The sequence below is a fragment of the Nycticebus coucang genome, chromosome 11 (genome assembly GCF_027406575.1).
Source record: "Nycticebus coucang isolate mNycCou1 chromosome 11, mNycCou1.pri, whole genome shotgun sequence".
Lineage (NCBI taxonomy): Eukaryota > Metazoa > Chordata > Mammalia > Primates > Lorisidae > Nycticebus > Nycticebus coucang.
This window is the reverse complement of record NC_069790.1, coordinates 106,417,149-106,439,157: the sequence shown is the minus strand read 5'-3', so window position 1 is coordinate 106,439,157 and position 22,009 is coordinate 106,417,149. Positions and strand designations below refer to the sequence as shown.

The window sequence follows — 22,009 nt, the reverse complement described above, 5'->3', positions numbered from 1 at the left end:
AGCAAATAAATGGAAAGAAACTCATCTTGCTCTTGAACATAAAAGATATTTAGCAATTATGAAATGGCAGAAAGCCCACATATCACATTATCCCAACCACATATAATAATCTTGAAGGAAAATAACACAAATGAGTTAGAAAAGTGCTCAACTACTTGAAAATTTTGGAATATCCCCTTATATTTCTGGGTTGCAGAAAAATCACTGCATACAATAACAAAATATTTTTTAAATGAAAATGAAGCTTGCTATCCTAAGTAAAGAATTGTTGTAAATCAATTTGACAGTATCCAAATTCTGTGTAATGAGTAGATAGCTTATAGACAAGGAAAAACAGATATAAAATCACACGAGTGAATGTACATCATTCACGGCTTACAAATTAACACTTGTTAAAGTTTCATTGCATGCCCATAAAACTAGAAAAAAAAGCCAAAATAAAACTCAACATTGCTAGGATTTTAGTGGCACCAGGTTCAGTGCTGGAGTGTTAGAAATGAAAAAGAGTGGATCCCTGCCCTTGTGGAGCCCCGTAATAAAGCGATGGTTAAGACGACAGGGACATACGAACATACATGGTGGATGGTTTGCTTTTGATCCCACATGCTTTGGGGCCAGTGGCAGGCTGGTGCTAGAAGGCCTTGTGGGTAACAGCATCCTTTCTCCCCCCCGCCAGGCTGCCCATTCTCCAAGGTGGAACATTTGCGTTTGTGGCACCCTCTCTGGCCATGCTCTCCCTTCCTGACTGGAAGTGCCCCGAGTGGACGCTCAATGCCAGCCAGGTGAACACCAGCTCTCCAGAATTCACTGAGGAATGGCAGAAGAGGATACGAGAGGTAACAGGGGTAGGGGTGTGGGTGGGAGAAAAGGAGGGGTACACAGCGGGGACTGCTGGATGGAGTCATCTGTTCAGCGTTCATTGTCAACTCCCTGCCAGGCAAGATCCTGGGCTTTAAGATACTGTCATAGACAAGACAGACAAGGATCCTGCCCACATGGAGCTAACGTCCTAGCGTGTGTCTGTGGGAGGGTGGAAAGAGAGCGAGAGAGAGAAATACCCCCAGGAAGGAAATGGAAAAGGCAAAATTCCAGGAGAGTTATAAGTGCAATGAGAAAATAGAACAGGGTGATAAGTGAGAGGGAGTAGGCTGCTAGGGTGGGAAGGGTGGGGAGTGAAATGGGTGTGCTTGGAAGCACACTGCAGATTTCTAGCCAGTCCTGGGAGGCAGAGAAGGCAGGGGGTAGTAACACTGTTGTGTTTTTTTTTAAGAGACAGAGTTTCATTTTATTGTCCTCAGTAGAGTGCTGTGGCGTCACAGCTCACAGCAACCTCCAACTCCTGGGCTTAGGTGATTCTCCTGCCACAGCCTCCCAAGTAACTGGGACTACAGGCGCCCGCCACAACGCCTGGCTATTTTTTTGTTGCAGTTTGGCCGGGGCCGGGTTCGAATCCGCCACCTTTAGTATATGGGGCCGGCACACTACCCACTGAGCCACAGACGCCGCTCTAGTAACACTGTTTAATATTAACTTCTCAAACATCATTAGGTAAATATCTGGCAGATGCCAAGCACCATGCTAAGTACTCAAACTACAAAGGGGAGAGAAACACATTATGGTGGTGGTGACAATGGTGACGATGATAGGTAGCAGGAGCAGATGACGGTTACCGAGCACTTAGAACAGCGGTTCTCAACCTATGGGTCGTGACCCACAGGAACTGCACTAAAGGGCCCCGACCTTAGGAAGGTTGAGAACCACTGACTTAAAGTCTCTCAGGCTGTCTACCGCCAGTTTTTTGTACATGCCCTGTGCTCATGAAGCCTGACCCTTGCTAAATTTAACTGTATCATCAGGGAGAGGCCTGGTGGCTTTGAAGAAGGTTCTCAAATTTGGTAGAGTTCCAGGTTGGTTCATCTAGATAGTACAGAAAGAAGTGAGCACTCAGGATTCTTAGCAGAGAGATCAGCCACACCCTTGGGGCCAGCAGACTCAATAGCTTCCAGACTCCAACATCCTCACCTGAAGTGAGTGGGTGGAGGGGTGACTCGTGGGTGGGATACAGTTGTAGGAAATCTTGTACGAGAGAGTGAGGATCACTTGAGATCTTTAGGGAGTGCAACCATCTACTTTTTAGCTCAACCTGAAACACAACACCTCGGCCTGCAGCATCTGCACATGGGTTGGCTTAGAACTATGCCTGGGACCACCTGCTCTGGAGCATAAGTAGCATTGCACAGCACCATGTGCTGATGGGGCTCCAGGACACTGTAGTTTGCCCAGGCTTCATTTATAACCTTCACACCAACTCCCCCAAGATCACTGGAACTGGGAGAAGGACATTGTTGTACAGAGAGCTATGGACCTAGAGCTGGGTGGATTCCCTGGATATCTCTGGGAGTCAAACTAACAAGTCTTAAACAAGCCAGGGCCCATCCTGCAACCCACTTTGACCCATATGAAATTCAAAGGAGGAAGATGGAACTCGGAGGAAACAATAGTGAGATTCCTATTCCTGCCCATATTTGATTAGTGAGAAGGGGCAAATTTTACAAAAATCTCAGTGTGTAGCAATACTACTCTGAGCTTGATGATACTGTTCTATTTTTATTTTTCCCCCTTGCTTCCAAAGTTTCAATTGGTGCCTTTTAAAATAATTTTATTTTATTTTTTTTTAGAGACAGAGTTCCACTTTAGTGCTCTCAGTAGAGTGCCGCGGCGTCACACAGGTCACAGCAACCTCCAACTCCTGGGCTTAGGTGATTCTCTTGCCTCAGCCTCCCGAGTAGCTCACCATAACACCCGGCTATTTTTTTGTTGCAGTTTGGCAGGGACCGGGTTTGAACCCACCACCTTTGGTATATGGGGCTGGCGCCCTACTCAGTGAGCCACAGGCAATGCCCTAAAATAAATGTTTAAGTCTAACAAGCATACAGAAATGAACACCAGAAATTTCCACGTCCAACTTACCCATGTCACCCAGCTCAGAAATCAGGATGTTACCAACACCCCAGAAGCTCCCTCACACCTCCTTCCATTCACCTCGCCCACAGAGTAACTGCTATCCTGACCTCTAAAAGCATGGATTAGTTTTGCCTATTCATGAACATTGTATGTGGAACCATGTAGTACATTACATTTGCAAGATTCTTTCATATTGTTATGCGTAGTGCAGATACATTTTCTTTGGTGAATAATGTTCCATTATATGAATGTACTACAATTTATCCATATTTATCCATCTGTGTTATCTAGTGATTTTAAGGGTGACACTCAGTTATTTGCTGTTTTAAATAGTGTTGCTATGAATATGTGTGTTCTTGAACATACAAGTACAAAGATACATAGGTACTTCCACTGAATACACACCTAGTAGTGGAATCACTGGGTCTTGGGGTGTGCATGTGTCCATTTGGTGTGTTTTATAAGCACTACCAAATACGCTGCCAGAGTGGGGTTTCCAATTTATCCTCCCACCGGCAGTGTATGTGAGCTCTAGTTATTTTACATTCTCATCAACATTTTCTATCTTTTTCCTTTTAGCCATCCTGGTGATAAACTTGCATCATTGAGTGATTTAGAGGTAACCATCATTGCTCCTCCAGCAGGTAGTTCTACTTGACCTCCTTAGGCCATTGTTCCCCAGGCTTACCACATTACCTGGTGACTGACTTCAATATCATGATACAGACTTTATTAGATACCATCATTTCCATAATTTTCATTTCATTGAGTATCACATCAATGATCTATGAACTCACAATTAGGACCATGAGCCATCACAGTCTAACATCAAAATCCAAGGAACAGACCGTGTCCCAGAGTGCCAGCATCACAAAGCTCCGTCTTCATTGTCCATTCAGCGCAGCTAACCATACTCTGGCTGCAGTTTTATTAATACGACAACATAGGCCAGGTGCAGTGGCTCATACCTGTAATCCTAGAACTCTGGGAGGCAGAGGTAGGTAAATTGCTTGAGCTCAGGAGTTTAAGACCAGCCTGAGCAAGAGCAAGACCCCATCTCTACTAAAAGTAGAAAAACTAGCCGAACATTGTGGCTGCTGCCTGTAGACCCAGCTGCTCGGGAGGCTGAGGCAAGAGAATCACTTAAGCCCAAGAGTTTGAGGTTGCAGTGAGTTATGACACCACAGCACTCTACCCAGGGTAACAGAGTGAGACTCTATGTCATAAAAAAAAAAAGAAAAAGAAAGAAAAGAAAAAAGAAAAAAAAAAGACAACAGCATTACATGTGTTCCAGTTTGGTAGAGTCAATTCTGATGCCAGGAACTTTTGTCCCAGATCGAAGATATAACAAGAAATACTGCTTAGAAATAATTTTATTGCCAACTTATTTTAAATGTAAAGGGCAAAAATAGCATCATTTGGCACAGGAATTTGGTGGCTCCAGCTCTTTCTGCTACTGTCTTTCTTTTTCCCACTGGGAGCTCTTGACCCATTCCCTTGCTTCTATGACAGGAGGAGTTTTTGAGTCCTTTCCTGCAATAGTGGACAGCAAAAGCAACACTGTTAAACCTCTTCACGTGTCCTTCCCCAAGGTACTTTCAAAGGCCTTACTTAATATGTATACGTAAGTGCATTGTAACTGGGTCCTCTCCACTGGGTAGGACGTATCTTGAAAATACCAGATTTTCCAGTCCAGCCCATAAAGGCCATCAACGTTCCAACAAGTGAAATCAAATGGATTTATATTATTCCTACCCTAGGAAAGACAATCAAATCCCCAGTCTGGAAAAGTAGGGTTTCCTTACCACCTTATTTTTCAAAATATCCCCGAATGCTCCACTGGTGGCCCTCCTACCCTACAAAGCCAGCCCTTTATGCTTTCGTCACCAACATTTAATTGCTTGAGGCACACGTTCCCATTTTTCAAAATTTACTGCTTTGGGGAGATGATAGGAAATATGGCAAGATCACTTGATATTGTATTTCTGGTCCACTCTTGCCCAGATCATACTGTTGAGAAGTAACCATGAGATGCTGATATCCTGATATTCGTGTTGGTGGGCAATCTGGGTTGCCAGTGTTTTTACAAGAGTCTGGGCCAGGTCTTTAGTTGTGGAATGGCCAAAGTCAAACCAGAAACACTGTCAGTACCAGTTTTGTTTTTTTTTAAATTTTTACATTTCCCATGTTCTATGATGTGTCCAGTGTAGGCAGCTCTATGGTGGGCCATATACACTTAAAGTATATTCTCCCATCAAAGGCACATGAGCCTGCTGCTGTTGGCAATCTGAGCCCTCCTGGGCAACATAAGTGGTTCAGATGGAGATGGGGATTATGGTCTTTGTGAGCCCAAGGTGTCATCCCATGGACTCTAGTGACTACCCTCAAAGTCATACATCCCTCCTTTTGTAAAGACAAAGGAGCATTGGCATGAACAACCAATATCTGAGATTTAACTACAAAGTCCTATCCCACAGAGGGAGGGAAAATTAGATAGAGCCTTCTGTGATTTGCTTGCCAGATTAAACAGTTACAGCCCAAGAATCTCTGTAATTATAGAGGGGATAATTTATGTGGGTAGTGTTTATGTGTGCACAGTCATCACATCACCCATAACTTGGTCCATTAGTCTGCCTTAGACTTGCCATACTTCTCTCATTGGGGTTTCTGCTGGCTGGGCAGAATGTCTCACATTTCCAGGCCCAACCTTTTTCAGTTAATTGAGTAGCACCTCAGTAAGATGCCAGTTAGTGCTTTGGAATTCAAAGATTCACACAATGGGACCCAAAGCTCTTGGTGTAAGGTTGTGTCTGCTTTAGAGGACAGGAACTACCACTTGCTCGTGGATCCTAAGAACCTCTCCTGTGTGTAGCTGTTTTTTCTTTTCCTGAAGATAACTATTTCCCTGAAATCAGCAAATTTTTTTGATCAGGCCATTCCTCATTTGAATGTCTTTCTGACATCACTCAAGACATAATTGGGAACTCTGAACTTAAGTCATTTGGAGCCAGTCAGTAGTGGTCTAATCCAAAAGAGTGCCCAGTAGTGGACTTCTTAGTAATGTTCTGTCAAAGAGAGAGAGGTCCAGTATCTTCCTTAGCCCACCCCTGCACCCAAAGCCCTGTGGCAGTGCTGAACATGAAGCTTTTGCAGGGCCATTCCCACTCAGCCCAGACTCTGTCTCCTACGCTTTCAATAGCTTGGGGGCACTGTGTCTGTAAGGATGTAGTAGACCAGCCTGGGCCCTAACTTGTGAATTTCAGACAGAATCTTCTGCCATTCTTCTTTGCTTTGAGAAATGGCCTTTTTGCATGAGCCTGCACTATGACACACAGCCCAAAAGTGCGCCTGGATGTGGGTGGACTCAACTAATATCATCAGATCTCTGCGTTTCCTTTTTATCTCAGGGTGGACCCAAAGATAACAAGGTGTTTTAATCTTTAAAGAACCATTCCATGCAATTGCAGACTAAGATACACCCAAAAGTCTTCCCTTATTAGACTGGCAGGCTGTAGAGTTTTGCCACATTGATTGGCCAATCTCAGAATGGCATGTGTTGTAACAACTTTTCCAAATCAGTACAAACTTCTTCTTCAGTGAAGCCTGTTCCTATTATCTCATCAAGAGAATGAATCACAGCACACATGTGGTTTGTGGGTTTGTGGGTTTTGTTTTTTGTTTTTCTGCTGTTCTCCCATGGGAGCCTTTACTGGGCTTTGGAAAATTCAAATGAAAACCAACCTTCTGCTCTGCTTGATGCTGGGGCAGGGTTTCCCTACATTCAGCCCTAGTTCTTTACACAGGTCTGTTGCCTTCATACTGTCCAAGAAAGATCCAGCAAGTTAATTTGTCTTGATTCCTACCTCACCACTGCCACATCCCACATCTTCCCTGTGTTCTGATACAGTCTCTGCCTCCCTGCAGTGGCTCCACTCACAGACCTTCGCTGCATTCCAAAGCAGTTGTCCTTTGTTTGAGGACAGTGGGCAACAGTTATAGAAAGGAGTGTCCCTGGGGGCTCTGAATAGCATAGCCCTGGGTTCCAAGTGACAGAGGCATTCATATTGTCTTCAATATATTTACTATTTACTTTTGTGCTTAGAGTCCCCTAAAACAGGAGCCTGCAAACAGTGAGTTTTGGAACAAATCCAGCTGGTGGCCTGTTTTTTAACTGCTTATGAACTAAGAATGATTTTTATATTTTTAAGTTTTTTAAAAATTACATTAGAAACCACACATGGCCCACAGCATCTAAAATATTTTCTTTCTGTACTTTTATAGAAGTAGGCCCATCCCTGCTCTGAAACTGAGGGGGCAGGGCAGTGGGCTCCTCTCTCCCAGGTTTGAGGGTGTCAAGGCCACTAATTTTCTCCACATCGCCCCCACATGTCCATCATGGTGAACTACAAACCTAGAGTTTTGTCTGTGGTATTTTAGCTCCCTCTGCTGGTCCACTGGTTTTCACAGTGCTATAAACAAGAGAAAGTTCTTAACAAGTTGCAGTCTAATTTTCTTAATTGATTGACGATTGGTTTAATTCACAGTGTCACCCTATTGGGACGGAAGGCAGATTCTCCATGTTTCACTGAGTTCTGTTTACCCACATGTGTCTCAAGGATTGAGACCATGGATGGCCAGCAGACCATCCTAGTCACAGGCATGAAAGTGACCCAAATGCGAGTATAGAAACAATAGAAATGTTATCACTCACTAGGATACAAGAACTAATGGAGAAGTCAAAGCGAGCTGTTTTGAGGAAATGGTGGTAACAGAAAAAGTAGAAAACTGTGGGAAGAAATGGAAAGTTCAATTTTCAACATATTTGACCAATTTTTTTTTTTTTTTTTATTGGGGATTCATTGAGGGTACAATAAGCCAGGTTACACTGATTGCAATTGTTAGGTAAAGTCCCTCTTGCAATCATGTCTTGCCCCCTATATTTGACCAATTTAAACTTCACTTTCTAGTATCATGGTCTGAGCCAACTTAGACCCCACTCACATGACCAACACATGAAAATGATGGACCAACTATGTTTTTGAATTTATGCTCAAGCTCAAAACGAAAGGAAAACCTCACTTTCTAGAAACAAAGATAGGAATTATAGTCAGAATCAGTTTATGATGGTAGGATAAAAAGTCAGACGCAGATACAGGACCAAAGGTAGGAGTTTGGGTTTTAATGACCAACAAGATCCTGAAAGAGCATCCCCTTTAGTGTATAGGGGCCTATGATAATCCCACCCTCCTAGGGAATCAAGAAGGAAACTTTTATTCTGTCCAAGGATCAATGGGAGGAGTTAGAACATGGAATCACATGAGAGAAAAAGACTTCAACTCTGTGACATGGGTGGGAAGGGTAGAAAGATTCTTAAGCTCAGAAATTAAAGTAAAAACTGATCTTGTTAATTAAATACCTTTGGTTTTCAGCAGAAGAAAATGTAAATTTTTTCTTTAGTGATATTTCCGCATTCTAAGGCACATAAGACTCCCACAAGAAAAAAACAAGCCCCCTGAAGATGAGCCCGCAGACATAGATTTTATCATTTCACACAAGGCAATAATGTACTATGCAAGAGAATAAGTAGAAATAAGAGATAATAGAACAGTTTAAATGGGAATATTAAATCAGTACTTTAAAAATAATTAATGAGGGCGGCACCTGTGGCTCAGTGAGTAGGGCGCCAGCCCCATATGCCGAGAGTGGCGGGTTCAAATCGAGCCCCGGCCAAACTGCAACAAAAAAAAAATAGCCGGGCATTGTGGTGGGCGCCTGTAGTCCCAGCTACTCAGGAGGCTGAGGCAAGAGAATCACGTAAGCCCAAGAGTTAGAGGTTGCTGTGAGCCATGTGACGCCATGGCACTCTACCCGAGGGCGGTACGGTGAGACTCTGTCTCTACAAAAAAAAAAAAAATAAATAAAAAATAATTAATGAGAGGCCAGGCATAATGGCTCATGTCTGTAATCCTAGAACTTTGGGAGGCTGATGCAGGAGGATTTCTTGAGGCCAGGATTTCAAGACCAACCTGAGAAAGAGAAAGAAAAAAGTAGAAAAATTATCTGGGCATGGTGGACGTCCTTGTTGTCCCAGATACTCCAGAGGCTGAGACAGGAGGATTGCTTGAGCCTAGAATTTTGAGGTCACAGTGAGCTTGTGATGATGCCACTGTACTGTAGGCTGGACAACAGAATGAGACTCTGTCTCAAAGAAAATAAAAAATAAAGAGAATCGAGAAGCAATAGAACCCCTAACTAGAAGATAAAATGAAATAAGAATAAACAAATTTGAAAATAGAACCAAATAAAAATTTAATAATAAAAAGTCATTGTAATAAAAAAATGTAATTAACAAGTTAAACAGCATTTAGACACAGCTGAAGAGAGACTAATAAACTGAAAGATTATCTGAGGAAATAATCTTGAATACAGCCATTAAAAATAAAAATATGGTAAATATGAAATAGAAGAGGGAAATGTGAAACAGAGGTTAAGAATCATGAAGCTATGCTTGTTTGTGCCTGTAATCCTGGCACTTTGGGATGCCAAGGTGGGAGGATTGCTTGAGTCCAGGAGTTCAAGACCAGCCTGAGCAACATAGCAAGATCCTGTATCTACAAAAAATTAAAAAAATTAGCTGGGCATGGTGTGCCTGTAGTCCTAGCTACTCGAGACGCTGGGGCAAGAGGATGCTTGAGCACAGAAGTTTGAGGTTATAGTAAGCTAGGATCACACCGTTGTGTTCCAGCCTGAATGACATAGCAAGATCTTATCTCTTAAAAAATGTGAAGGTAGAACGAGAAGTCCAACTTGCATCTAATAAGAATTCTTAAAAGTGTAATGAGAAAATGGAAAAGTGGCAGCACTGGAAGAGATGTAATGGCTAATGATATTTTAGGACAGATGAAAGATATGAATATTGAGATTAAAAGCAAGCACATCAAGTCCTAAGGAGAATAAATAAAAGTAAATCCATCTTTAAACACATCATAATAAAGCTAGAATACCAACTACAAAGAGAAAATCTTAAAAATAAGAAACAAAAAATTACCTATGAAAGAATAGCAATTGGACATTCAGCAGTGTTCTCACTAGGAACAATAGACACTGGAAGGAATGGGATATTTTCAAAATGCCAAGAGAAAAATTGTTAGTTTAGAAGTTAGTCCCAAATGTAGAATTCCACATCATGCAAGATTGATGGCAAAATAAGGACATTTTTGGATCAACAAAGATAAAGCGAGCTTATCAGTGATAGGCCTTTTTTGAAATAATTACTAAAAGATAAACTTCAAGAAAAAAGAAATGAAATCTCAAATGAAAGAGTGGTAGAAAAGAAGCTATAGTGAGCAGAGGAATAGATGGGTACAAACATGAGTGTAAGTGTATTCACCAGCTGCCATAACAAAATAACACGGCCAGGCATGGTGGCTCATGATTGCACTCCCAGCTACTTAGAAGGCTGTTACAGGAGGATCACTTGAGTGCAGGAGTTTGAGACCACCCTGGGCAGCATAGTGAGACAAGAACAAAAGCAAAAACCATAGACTGGGTGGCTTAAACACAGAAATTTATTTTTTCACAGTTCTGGAGGCTGAAAGTCTGAGATCGGTCTGTCAACATGGTCAGGTTTATAGCGAGCACCTTTCCTTGGTATATGGAAGAAGGGAGAGAGAGGGAAAGAGCATAAATCGCCCTCTTCTTATAAGGGCACTGTATCCATGTCTCACCTTCATAGTCTCATCTAAATATAATGTGGTTCCAAGTTTCCATCTTCAAATACCACCACTTTGTGGGTAAGAGCTTCAACATACGAATTTTTGAGGGGGACACAAACATTTCCTCAGTAGCGTTGGGTAAATCTAGATTAGGATTGATTGTAATAAAATATTATACAAATGTAATAATATAATAAAAATGTAATAATTACCAAAAGCAGTGGAAAAATTAAGAAATATTTGTCAACAATAGCACGGAAAACAGAAGAATGGTGGTAGAAGTTAAAGATTTCTAAGGTCATTGTATTATTTGAGAGGAAGTTACAAATCCTTTGTTAAGCATTCACTTCAGAAAGCTAAGAAAGGCTTCTAGAAGAATAATATAGAAGATATAACATCCAAACTAGTAAAGTAAAAAGAGGAAATAAAGCAAAATCAATCCAGCGGATCAGAAGTTGGCAATCCACAGCTTAGGAGCCAAATCTGGCCTGTCGCCTCTTTTTGAACAGACAGCCTACAAGCTAAGACTGGTTTTACATTTTAAATGGTTGAAAAAAAAAAAAGAAAAGAATATTTCATGACATGTCAAAATTATATGGAATTCAAATTCCAATGTCTATAAATGAAGTTTTATTGCAACACAGTGACATTTATTTGTTCACATCTTGTCTGGAAAAGTTGTGGATAGAGCCTGGATGGCCTTAGGGCCTAAAACAGTCAGTCTATGGTTCTTTACAGAAAAAGTTCTTTACAGAAGAATGTAGGAAAACAGACAAATACAGCCTAGAGATGTTGAACACACTACTGAGCGTGCTAGTGTTATAAGTCATCACCATAATTCTCATGATGACCATGATCAATAAGTAACTATGAAAGTAATTGAAAATTTTCATGTAAAATAAAAATGCTCAACAACCAGCTGGAAAAAAAAGACTGCACAGAACAGTGAGATGGGAGCTCTCTCCTTTCCTCAGCTGCTTTGGGGTCCAACCTTCCCCTCCAATGCTACCTAGGGGTGACCAGATTTAGCAGAAGGCAGGAGCATCTGGCTGGTGGGGTGGCCTGGGCTGGCTGAGGCCCACACTTTGCTGCAGGCTCTGAGGTACCTGAACACTTCCTCTCCGGCAGTTGCAGGGCGCCATCATGGTGGCTTCCTGTGTCCAGATGCTGGTGGGCTTTTCAGGCCTCATCGGCTTTCTCATGCGCTTCATTGGCCCTTTGACCATTGCTCCGACCATCTCCCTGGTGGCCCTACCTCTCTTCGATTCTGTGGGCAACGACGCTGGGATCCACTGGGGGATTTCTGCCATGTAAGTACTGGTGGTGAAGGAAGTACCCTCCAAGCTCTTTCTGGTGGAAGATTACCACTGACTATATATATATATATATACACACATATATTTATATATATTTTTTTTTTGAGAAAGAGTCTCATTTTGTCACCCTTTGCAGAGTGCTGTGGCATCACAGCTCACAGCAACCTCAAACTCTTGGGCTTAAGCAATTCTCTTGCCTCAGCCTCCCAAGTAGTTGGGACTATAGGTGCCCACCACAATACCCAGATATTTTCTTGTTGCAGTTGTCATTGTTGTTTAGCTGGCCCAGGCTAGGTTTAAACCCACCAGCCTTGGTGCATGTAGCTGGCGCCATAACTACTGTGCTATGGACGCTGAGTCACCACTGACAATATTATTGTCAAACTCTTGTGGTTTACAAAGTCTTCCATGAACATTATCATTCCATAAGAAGCATCAAAGTTGCTAATTATAATTCTTAATGCAAATCATTTTTATCTTACTTGTACTCACAGACAATGAGTTAATCACTGGCAGTGTGTGAGGATACTTAGTGTTGACTAATCATAGATCTTACTGGCCTTGCCATCTAGGTTTTTGTTTGTTTGTATGTCGCCCTTGGTACAGTGCTGTGGCATCACAGCTCATAGCAACCTCAAACACTTGGGCTTAAGCATTTCTTTTGCTTCAGCCTCCTGAGTAGCTGGAACTACAGGTACCCCCACGACACCCGGCTATTTTTTGGTTGCGGTTGTCATTGTTGTTTAGCATGCCCAGGCTAGGCTCCCCACCCGCCAGCTTTGGTGTATGTGGTCAGCACTCTACTCACTAAGCTACTGGGCGCCAAGCCTAGGTTTTTGTTAAGCAAATGTCTTTGCACCCTGGAAAAGGTGTGAAGATATGACCCCAGCTCTTAAGCATGTGAGAGAAATAAAACTTGGAGACCAGCACCTATAATACCAGGAGACAGCCATAAGAGTCACAGGGTGCTGCCATGTGAAGAGGAAGGTGTCATGCTGGTCAGCCGGGCCTCGAGCAGTACACTGACCTCTTTTAAAAAAATTCTTTTAAATTTATTTTTATTATTTTATTTTAGAGACAGGGTCTCTCTTTGTCATCCATGCTAGAGTCCAGTGGCATGATCATAGCTCACTGTAACCTTGAACTTCTGGACTCCAACAATCTTCCTGTTTTAGCCTCCTGAGTAGCTGCAACTACAGGCAAATAAAACCACGCCTGCCTAATTTTTAATTTTTTTTTTTTAGAGATAGGGTCTTGCTATATTGCCCAGGCTGGTCTCAAACTTGTGGCCTTAAGTGATCCTCCTGTCTTGGCCTCCCAGAGTGTTGGGATGACAGACATGAGCCACTATGCCTGCCTGCACTGACCTTTGGAGGGACTTGGGGATGGTTCTCTCACTCTGCCCCTTGTGGTCTGAGGGGAGGTGTGAGGACCCAGATGGTCCCTGACTAACCAGCCGCCAGAGGCTCATTTCCCATAGACATCCCGGAAAGATGAGTGTCCATTCCCATCACTCCTCTTTAGCCACTAGCAGCTTCCGAAAGGGAACCGCCCACCTTTTCAAGAGGGCAGGACTCCGCCTGTGCTGCAGAGAAGGGTCCAGATGGGCACTCTCCCCGCGGGGCCCTTGGTGGCTCGCTTCCTGGACCACCACCCAAGCTCAGGTGCCTCTCCTCAAGGCGTGCCCCAGCTCGCCAGGTTGAATATGGTCATTTCTTTCTGTTTTAGGACCATCTTCCTCATCGTGCTGTTTTCTCAGTACCTGAAAAACATCGTGGTGCCGCTGCCCGTTTACGGAAGAGAGAAGTGCCACACCGCCAAGTTCTACCTGTTTCAGGTGTTCCCTGTAAGCAGCAGCCCTCCACTCTCTTCCACTCGCTCATTTCAAGGCTTTCCTGGAAACCCTCCTTTGCCCGCACCTGGGTGTGGCGCGGTGTGGGCGGGGCCGGGCGCGTGCGTGAGGGGCGGAGCCGGCGCCTGCGGGGCGGGGCGGGGCGGGGCCGGCGCCGGCGAGGAGGCCGCGTGTGAGGACGGCTCCCTGCAGGTGCTGTTGGCCCTCTGCATCTCCTGGCTTGTCTGCTTCGTGCTCACGGTCACCAACGCCCTCCCCACGGTCCCCTCAGCCTACGGGTACCTGGCCCGCACTGACACCAAAGGCAGCGTCCTGAGCCAGGCCCCTTGGTTTCGCTTCCCTTACCCAGGTGATGAGAAGAACCAGCCCCTTCTTGCTCGGGACACAAGTTTGTTGGAAGTGTCCAGGAGCCCAAGGGTCTGGGTGGAGAATTGAACAGGAATGAGAAGAGAAAGGATAGGCCCCAGCGAGTCTGTATGGGACTTCTGGGAAAGGAAGGAGGCCTAGTGCTAGGAGTCCCCTGGGAGTGGGCTCAAAGGCTATAGCTGTCAGGCCTAGCTCAGAGCTGGGCGTATCCCTTGCCTGCACATCACTCAGAACCCAACCACCTGAGGGTGGAGGAAAGGAAGAGAGAGAGGGCCTGGAAGCCTAGCCAGACTTTGGGTCTCCTGGATCTGGCGGCCTAGGAGACCTCTTCCTGTGGTTCTTGGCCCAGGCTGTATAGGTGACTGGGTTCCAGAAGAGACAGTTTTGCTTTCTGTACTATGGACCTATGGCTCCCTTAAGACTCTCAGCTCCCAAAAGCTTTAAGGACCTGCTAAAAAGAGACCCATTGGAGGCTCTTTCTGTGCACAGTGACCTCAATTTCTGGCCATCCGACCCACTCTTAGGGAGGAACAGTAAGGCAGGAATCTAAGCCAATGCTGTGCACATTTGTGAGGGTTGAAAGACACACTGCCCAGTCTTAAAAACCTTCCAGGTGCCCTCTGCCAAAGAAATTGTTTGGGCCTCAGCATCTTCTTCTGTTATGAATGAACAATTCCTCTGCATTGCATCTGCAGGACAGTGGGGCGTCCCCACCGTGAGCCTGGCAGGGGTCTTCGGGATCATTGCAGGGGTGATCTCCTCAATGGTGGAGTCAGTAGGTGATTATTATGCCTGTGCCCGGCTGGTGGGGGCCCCACCCCCTCCAAAGCACGCCATCAACCGTGGCATTGGCATTGAAGGCCTTGGCTGCCTCCTGGCAGGAGCCTGGGGGACAGGGAATGGCACCACCTCCTACAGTGAGAATGTCGGGGCTCTGGGCATCACCAAGGTAAGCCTGTTGGGGCGGCTGGGTGCCTGAATCCTCCATCCCATGTGTTGGTTTCCTATCACTGCCATAACAAATTATCACAAACTTAGTGGCTCCAAACAACCCAACTTAGAAGTTGGATGTGGGTCTCACGGGGCTAAAATCAAGGTGTTGACAGAGCTGCATCCCTTCCTGGAGGCTCTAGGGCAGCGGTTCTCAACCTGTGGGTCATGACCCACGGGAACTGTATTAAAGGGCCATGGCATTGGCCCTGAGAACCACTGCTCTAGGAGAATCTGTTTCCTAACCTTTTCCATCAGCTAGAGGCTGCCACATCCCTGGGCTTTTATTCCCCTTCCTCCATTTTCAGAGCCAGCAACATCGCATCTCTCTGAACAGTATTCTGAAGTCCTATCTCCCCTTGCCCACAGCCAGGAAGGGTTCTCTGCCTATAGGATTCATGTAGTTAGACTGAGCCCACGTGGATCATCCAGGATTCTCTCCTGTGTCCAGGTCCTTAAGCACTTCTGTCAAGTCCCTTCTTCCATGCAAGGTAACATACACATCTTCACAGGTTCAGGGATTAGGGCCTGGCCCCTTAGAGGGAGCCAGGGTTCTGCCTTCCACATTCAGCCTCCTTGGGTTGTGGAGGTTCCACAGACAGAACTTCTACTGGCACTGGTAGGTGACAGTGGCTTTCTGAACCCTGAAGAGAAAAAATCCTTGCTTCCTGAAGTTTAGGAGAGGGATTTTTAATTTTTTTTTTTTTTTTTTTGAGATAGATTCTCACTATGTTGTCCTTGGTAGGGTGCCATGGCAGTCACAGCTCACAGCAACCTCAAACTCTTAGGCTTAAGTGATTCTCTTGCCTCAGCCTACTGAGTAGCTGAGGCACCTCCCACAATGCCTGGCTATTTTTTGTTTTGTTGTTGCCATTGTTGTTTAGCAGGCCCAGAGTGGGTTCGAACCTGCCAGCCTCAGTGTATGTGGCTGGCGCCCTAACCTCTGAGCTACAGGCGCCGAGCTGTAGATGGGAGATCTTTTAGCTCAGCCCCCAGCCCCAGGTGTTATCCAAACCTGCATATTCAGGAGCACCTTGACCAGCTCCACCTGGTGTCCAAGGGCTGCTCACACTCAGGGGCCTCTATAAAGCGCAGCACATGTCCTATCCTGTCTTCTCCTCCTGAAACCCTTGTCTTAGTGAGTCCACACAGTCACCCATGCCACCCATACCGTCTCATGGTCCTGGGCCCTCGCCAGTGGATTCTGTTTGCTCAACATCCTCACCTCCCTTCCCATTCTCTTTTCACCATTCCCAGGTCCACGACTATATCATCTCTTACCTGGACACTGCAATGTTCCCTAACATTCCCTTTTCCTAGGATCTTATTCATCTCCATCTACCACCACATGACTGCCCAGGGATCTTTCCAGAACCCAATTCTAGTTAGGTTAGTCTCTGCTTAAAATCTCTTGATTGGTTTCCATTTTCCACATAAAAGTTCCATGAGGTCATCAGAATTCTTCAGGATGGCACTTTCCAATGTGACTTAGAAAAATTAGTATTACATAATATTGCTTTTGGCTGGGGATGGTGGCTCATGCCTATAATCCTAGCACTCTGGGAGGACGAGGTGGGTGGATTTCCTGAGCTCACAGGTTTGAGACCAGCCTGAGCCAGAGAGAGACCTCATCTCTAAAAATAGCCGGGTATTGTGGTGAGTGCCTGTAGTCCCAGCTACTTGCAAGAAAATCGCTTGAGTTTGAAAATCGCCCAAGAGTTTGAGGTTGCTGTGAGCTATGACACCACAGCACTCTACCGAGGGCGACAAAGTGAAACTGTGTCTCAAAAAAATATATTGCTTTCCACATGCCTCAGTTTATCTTTGCAGTGGTTCCCAGCACAGGTCCCGTGAGCTTTGGCAGAATAGATTCCCATCCAACACACAGTCCACTTTGCATTTCCCATAGCTCCTCCCAGGGTTCCGAAGGGCAGTCTGGTAGCATTGCACCCTCCCAAAATCAGCTCTGTCCACCTCTGTGTCCTGTGTGACCCCTGTCACACAGGAGAGCTAAAATCTGTGAGCAAATAGCTAAGCTATTTGATACCTCCCCCTGTATCAAGTCCTGTGAACTCTTTGATACATACCTGAGGGTTCAGAGCCTTTAGTGCAGGTGTCTGGAATGTTTTCCCATAGAAAGGCCACCAAATGACACAGAAATACAGCAGGAGAGGACTATATCAGTATAACACGGCAAATATTTCCTTTCCTGCTGAAAAGGGCAAATCCCATGCAGAACAGAACATTATATTTCAATAAACAGAACAAACATTGATTTCATGTATCATTTCTAAAGTAAGCTCCTTTAGAGGGGAGGGAAGGAGTAGGAAGGAAAGATACTAGACACAGACAGAGCAAGCTACAAATTAAGTAGGAGACCTAAGACTGACCTGAAGGATGCACAGGTGCAAAGACCACTTGCTTTTGTGGACTCACACCTCCCCCTTGTGGCCTTTCAGGTATTGCTTCATGTTGCATGTCTGCAAGGATGAGCTCCAGTAAGAACCACTTACTGGTTCTCCCATGTAGAGGAGCCAATGGGGCTGAAAGCCAGAGATCTCCTGTCACCTCTCTAGGCTGTCATGACTTCCAGCCCAGATGTCAGTCCTGAAGCCAAAAGAGGCCCAGGACTGCATGATAAGTGCTTGTGGCAGCAGGAAAGGGGGATGCCGGCCAATCCTTATGAGACTGCCAGCATGCTTGAACCTGACAAATTGATCTGTTGTGCTTGTAGTCATGCCTTGGTTCCAATAGTTGATTGTTAGGGTTGTAAACAAACAAAACACATTCTGTGGATGTGGTAAGAATTTCTAACAAAGACAGTTAAGTAAATAAGCTCTTATGCTGGAAAGAAAAAACTAGGCAAAAGCCAAATCTGTTAATTGATTGCTGCATTAGTGAACTTTAGTTGACATTAGAGTATCTTTTTACAAAATGCTAATTGTGGTAAAAGACAGCTAACATAAAATGTACCATTGAAACCATTTTATAGTATACAGTTCGTAGTGTTAAGTACCTTCACACCATGTGCAACCATCACAACCATCTTCGGAGCTCTTTTTCATCTTGTAAAACTGAAATTCTGAATGTATAAACAATAGCTCCCCATTTCTTTCTCCCCACAGTTCTTGGCAGCTACCATTCTGCTTTCTGTCCCTATGAATGTGACTATCCTGGGGACCTCCTATAAAGTAGACCCACAGCATCATTTCACTGAGCATAATGTCTTCCGGGTTCATCCATATTGCACAAGTGTCAGAATGTCCTTCCTTTTTAAAAGACTGAATAAGATTCCATTGTATGAATACGCCACATTTTGCTTATGCTTTGCCTTTGGATTTGATTCTAACTCCTTTCCGTAGTCCGCAAGGCCCTGTAGCTGTCCCGTCTCCTCCCCCGCCCCAGTGTCACTGTGCTCCAGGCACACTGATTTTCCTTTTGCTCTGAAGCCAACCCGGCTCCTCCCACAGCAGTCTGTATTTGCTGTTCCACCATCTTGGAGTACATCTCTTCCCTTGGGTTTCAGCTCAACTCTCAGTTCTTGGGTGGGCCTTCCCTGACCACCCTCCAGGGAGCCTCCCTTCCCAGCTGCCTTTTATTATCGTCTTCATAACATGTTTCTATGACAAATTATCTCCTTTCTTTATCAGCTTACCTGTTTGGTATCTGTTCTCCTGCTGACACTCCATTTACAAAACAGGCAACATGGAAATTGAAATGGACGTGGTGTGAATGAAACACCCACGTGTCTGTGAACTTGCAATGCTATTTACAAAGCCAACGGAACTGAATGCCAGGCTGGCCCCGGAAACCTGAGCCTGACTCAAGCTTGGCTCCGTGTGGCCTAGGGCTCTGTGTCTCCCCATCTCTGGGCTTCGCTTTTCCCTTCTGTAAAATAAGAGGTTTGAACAAGGCTCTAGGTTTCCTTCCTACCCTGGCCTTCTATACATTAAACATGCATGTATCAAATACTGGATGCCCACACGAGTGCTGTGACTGTAGGAGGTGAAACGAATGAGATTTCTGTCTTTGGGGAGTATGTGATGTGAGTGGACAACAGCACAAGCCACACATAAAGATGCAGCATCGTGCAGTAAAACCTCACACCTCTGCCTCTTGCAAAAAACTTCAGTCCTTATTGAGAGTTTATTATTCTCAATAATTACTATTATTCTAAGCATTTCACCTACTTTATCTGATTTAATCTTGTGAAGTAGGTGTTATTCAGCCAGTGTGGTAAATGTGGAGGCTGATGACATGCGGAGAGATTAGGTAATGAATGTGCCCAGGGCACTCAGCTAACTGGAGCTAGAGCTGGAATTGGCTCTCACCCCCCATGTGTTAGTGTTGGGCCACTGTGCCTCCCCGGGGGAACTTTTCGCCTCCCCGGGCTTCTTAGGAAAGGAGCATTTGGGCCAAGATTTAAAGAAAGGTATGAAAAAAGGCCCCAGAGTGGAGAGATAGGGGGCAGAGGACACACCCTGCTCTTTCCAGGCCCCATTTGGGACAGAGGGAGCTGTTGCAGGCTTCAGGGGCACTGCTCCTATGGGTCCACCCAGTGATGTTCGAGGTCCTGGGTGTGGGGCAGAGGGGCGCTGGCCTGACTGGCCCCCCTCCTTCCTCATCTCCCTGGCACTGCAGGTGGGGAGCAGGATGGTGATTGTCGCCGCAGGCTGTGTGCTGCTCCTGATGGGCATGTTTGGGAAGATCGGGGCTGCATTCGCTACCATCCCAACCCCCGTGATTGGAGGCATGTTCCTGGTCATGTTTGGAGTCATCACTGCTGTGGGCATCTCCAATCTGCAGGTGAGGGGGGTGCGGCACCCTTAGACATGTAGCCGTCACCTATCTTGAGAGGAGCCATTGGATTGAGGTGGATGAGGCAGGGCTGGACAGAGGACAAGGGGAAGAGAATCCTTGGTCCCAGACACTATGCTGGCTCCCAGATGGAAGAAAGAAAGTCAAAACCATCCAAACCATATGAAAAGCAACGGCCTGCTTGTGCAGTAAAGGTGCTGGTAGCCCTGTGCCCACCCCTGGGTCCTTTCTCCTGCAGTATGTGGACATGAACTCATCCAGAAACCTCTTTGTCTTTGGCTTCTCCATCTACTGTGGGCTCGCCATTCCCAACTGGGTGAACAAGAACCCCAGGATCCTCCAGACAGGTGATTTTTGTCTGCCCTCAACACTGGTATCATCAGGAGCAAAGCTGGTGCAAGCTTGTCACCTTGTCTCCACTCTAGGGATCCTCCAGCTGGACCAGGTCATCCAGGTGCTGCTCACCACAGGCATGTTTGTCGGTGGATTTCTGGGCTTTGTCCTGGACAACACTATCCCTGGTAGGGGCTCTCTTTGCACAGTGAGCTAGTGCTATGGGCAGACGGTCAGCATCTGGGCCACACAGAGAGGTCCCCCTGGCCCCAGTGACTGTGTCAGGCTGGTCACAACTTCCCTGGGACGGGTCCTGGGTCTGGGTGAGGTATAAGGCTTACATTAGTTTTCTATTCAGATTGGGTGGATTAACAACAGACATTTATTTTTTCACAGTTCTAGAGGCCAAGATCCAAGGTCACAGTCCAAGGTCAAGGTGTGGGGAGGGCTGGTGTCTCCTGAGGCCTCTCTCCTTGGCTTGCAGAAGGCCACCTTCTTGCTGTGTCCTCACTTGGCACATCCCTGGTATCTCTGACAGCCTAGGCTCCTCTTCCTAGAAAGCTTCTGGTCAGATTGGATCAGGGCTTACCCTATTTCTCATGTAACTTAATCACTCTTTAAAGTTTATATTTCCAAACACAGTCACATTCCGAGGTATTGGCTTCAATAGGAATTATAAGACAATTCAGCTGATAATGGGATGCTAAAGTGGGAAATAAATCAGAAACAAAAGAAAAAAGACTCAGTCCCGGCTGTTTTACAGACTGCAATCTAATTGGAAAATGAGACCACACAAATATTTATTCATTCATTCACACAAAATCCAATCAATCAAGCACTTGTGATCTGTGTCCCAGGTGCTATGTACTGAGAATACAAGAGAAATAAGATAAACCCCTGCCTTCCAGAAATCCATGGGCTGATGGGAGAGAGAGGCAAGATGACAAACACTCACATCATCGGGTAATAAGTGCTGTGATGAGCAGATGAGTCTGCAGGTGCTGACACTGGAGGGAAGAGTGTAGAGACTTCAGTCACGATGGCTTCCTGAAGAGCTGTCCAAGCTCACCTCTTCTGTTTTCGAGATCCTTCCACAGCCCTCATTAGGTCCTCTGTGATAGCACCCACTTCATGCTGTTCTGTTTTCCACATTGCTTCTTTCCACTAACTGTAAAATGCATCTGCATTCCAGAAACATTAAATGTGAACAGGCCTTCTCCCTGGAGGTGAGGAAGGCTCTGGGGTTCCACACAGTCGTACCCCTGTGACTGGAAAGTGTCAGCCACACAGTAGAAGCTGAGCTGAACTGTGATTCATAAGATGGGGTTAGAGGAAGAGGAGGGGTAGGGGAAGCAGGAGGGAGAGGAAAGGAGACGGGAGGGAGGGGAGAGAAGCTTTTCAGGTGCCCAAATGCTGACCAGCTCCCTGGCGCTGCAGGTGGGGAGCAGGATGGTGGTTGTTGGCGCAGGCAGCATACTGCTCGGGGTGGGTGTGTTTGGGAAGATATCCAGGAGGAAGAGGAGTAAAGGGGAGGAGGAAGGGGAGTAAGGGGGAGGAGGAAGGGGAGGAGAGAGGAGGCAGGAGGAGGAGCCGGATGAGAAAAAGGAGGGAGGAGGAAGAGGCAGAGGAGGTGGAGGAGGGGGAGGAGGAGTGAG

General features: G+C 45.6%; 1 protein-coding gene across 5 annotated transcripts in view; it reads left to right on the top strand.

Moving 5' to 3' along the window:
* LOC128560111 (solute carrier family 23 member 1-like) overlaps positions 1 to 22,009 on the top strand; it is a 51,096-nt gene that overhangs the window by 25,046 nt on the left and 4,041 nt on the right. For 2 of the 5 annotated variants that reach the window (XM_053553612.1, XM_053553613.1), the window contains exons 4-11: positions 677 to 836; positions 11,808 to 11,989; positions 13,724 to 13,841; positions 14,040 to 14,196; positions 14,909 to 15,162; positions 19,845 to 20,009; positions 20,260 to 20,368; positions 20,447 to 20,542. In XM_053553612.1, the coding sequence (XP_053409587.1) occupies positions 677 to 836; positions 11,808 to 11,989; positions 13,724 to 13,841; positions 14,040 to 14,196; positions 14,909 to 15,162; positions 19,845 to 20,009; positions 20,260 to 20,368; positions 20,447 to 20,542 (1,241 nt within the window). Of the gene's footprint in view, positions 1 to 676; positions 837 to 11,807; positions 11,990 to 13,723; positions 13,842 to 14,039; positions 14,197 to 14,908; positions 15,163 to 19,844; positions 20,010 to 20,259; positions 20,369 to 20,446; positions 20,543 to 20,750; positions 21,815 to 22,009 lie in introns of those variants that run through there. The other 3 variants (XM_053553615.1, XM_053553614.1, XM_053553616.1) reach the window with 3 other exon arrangements.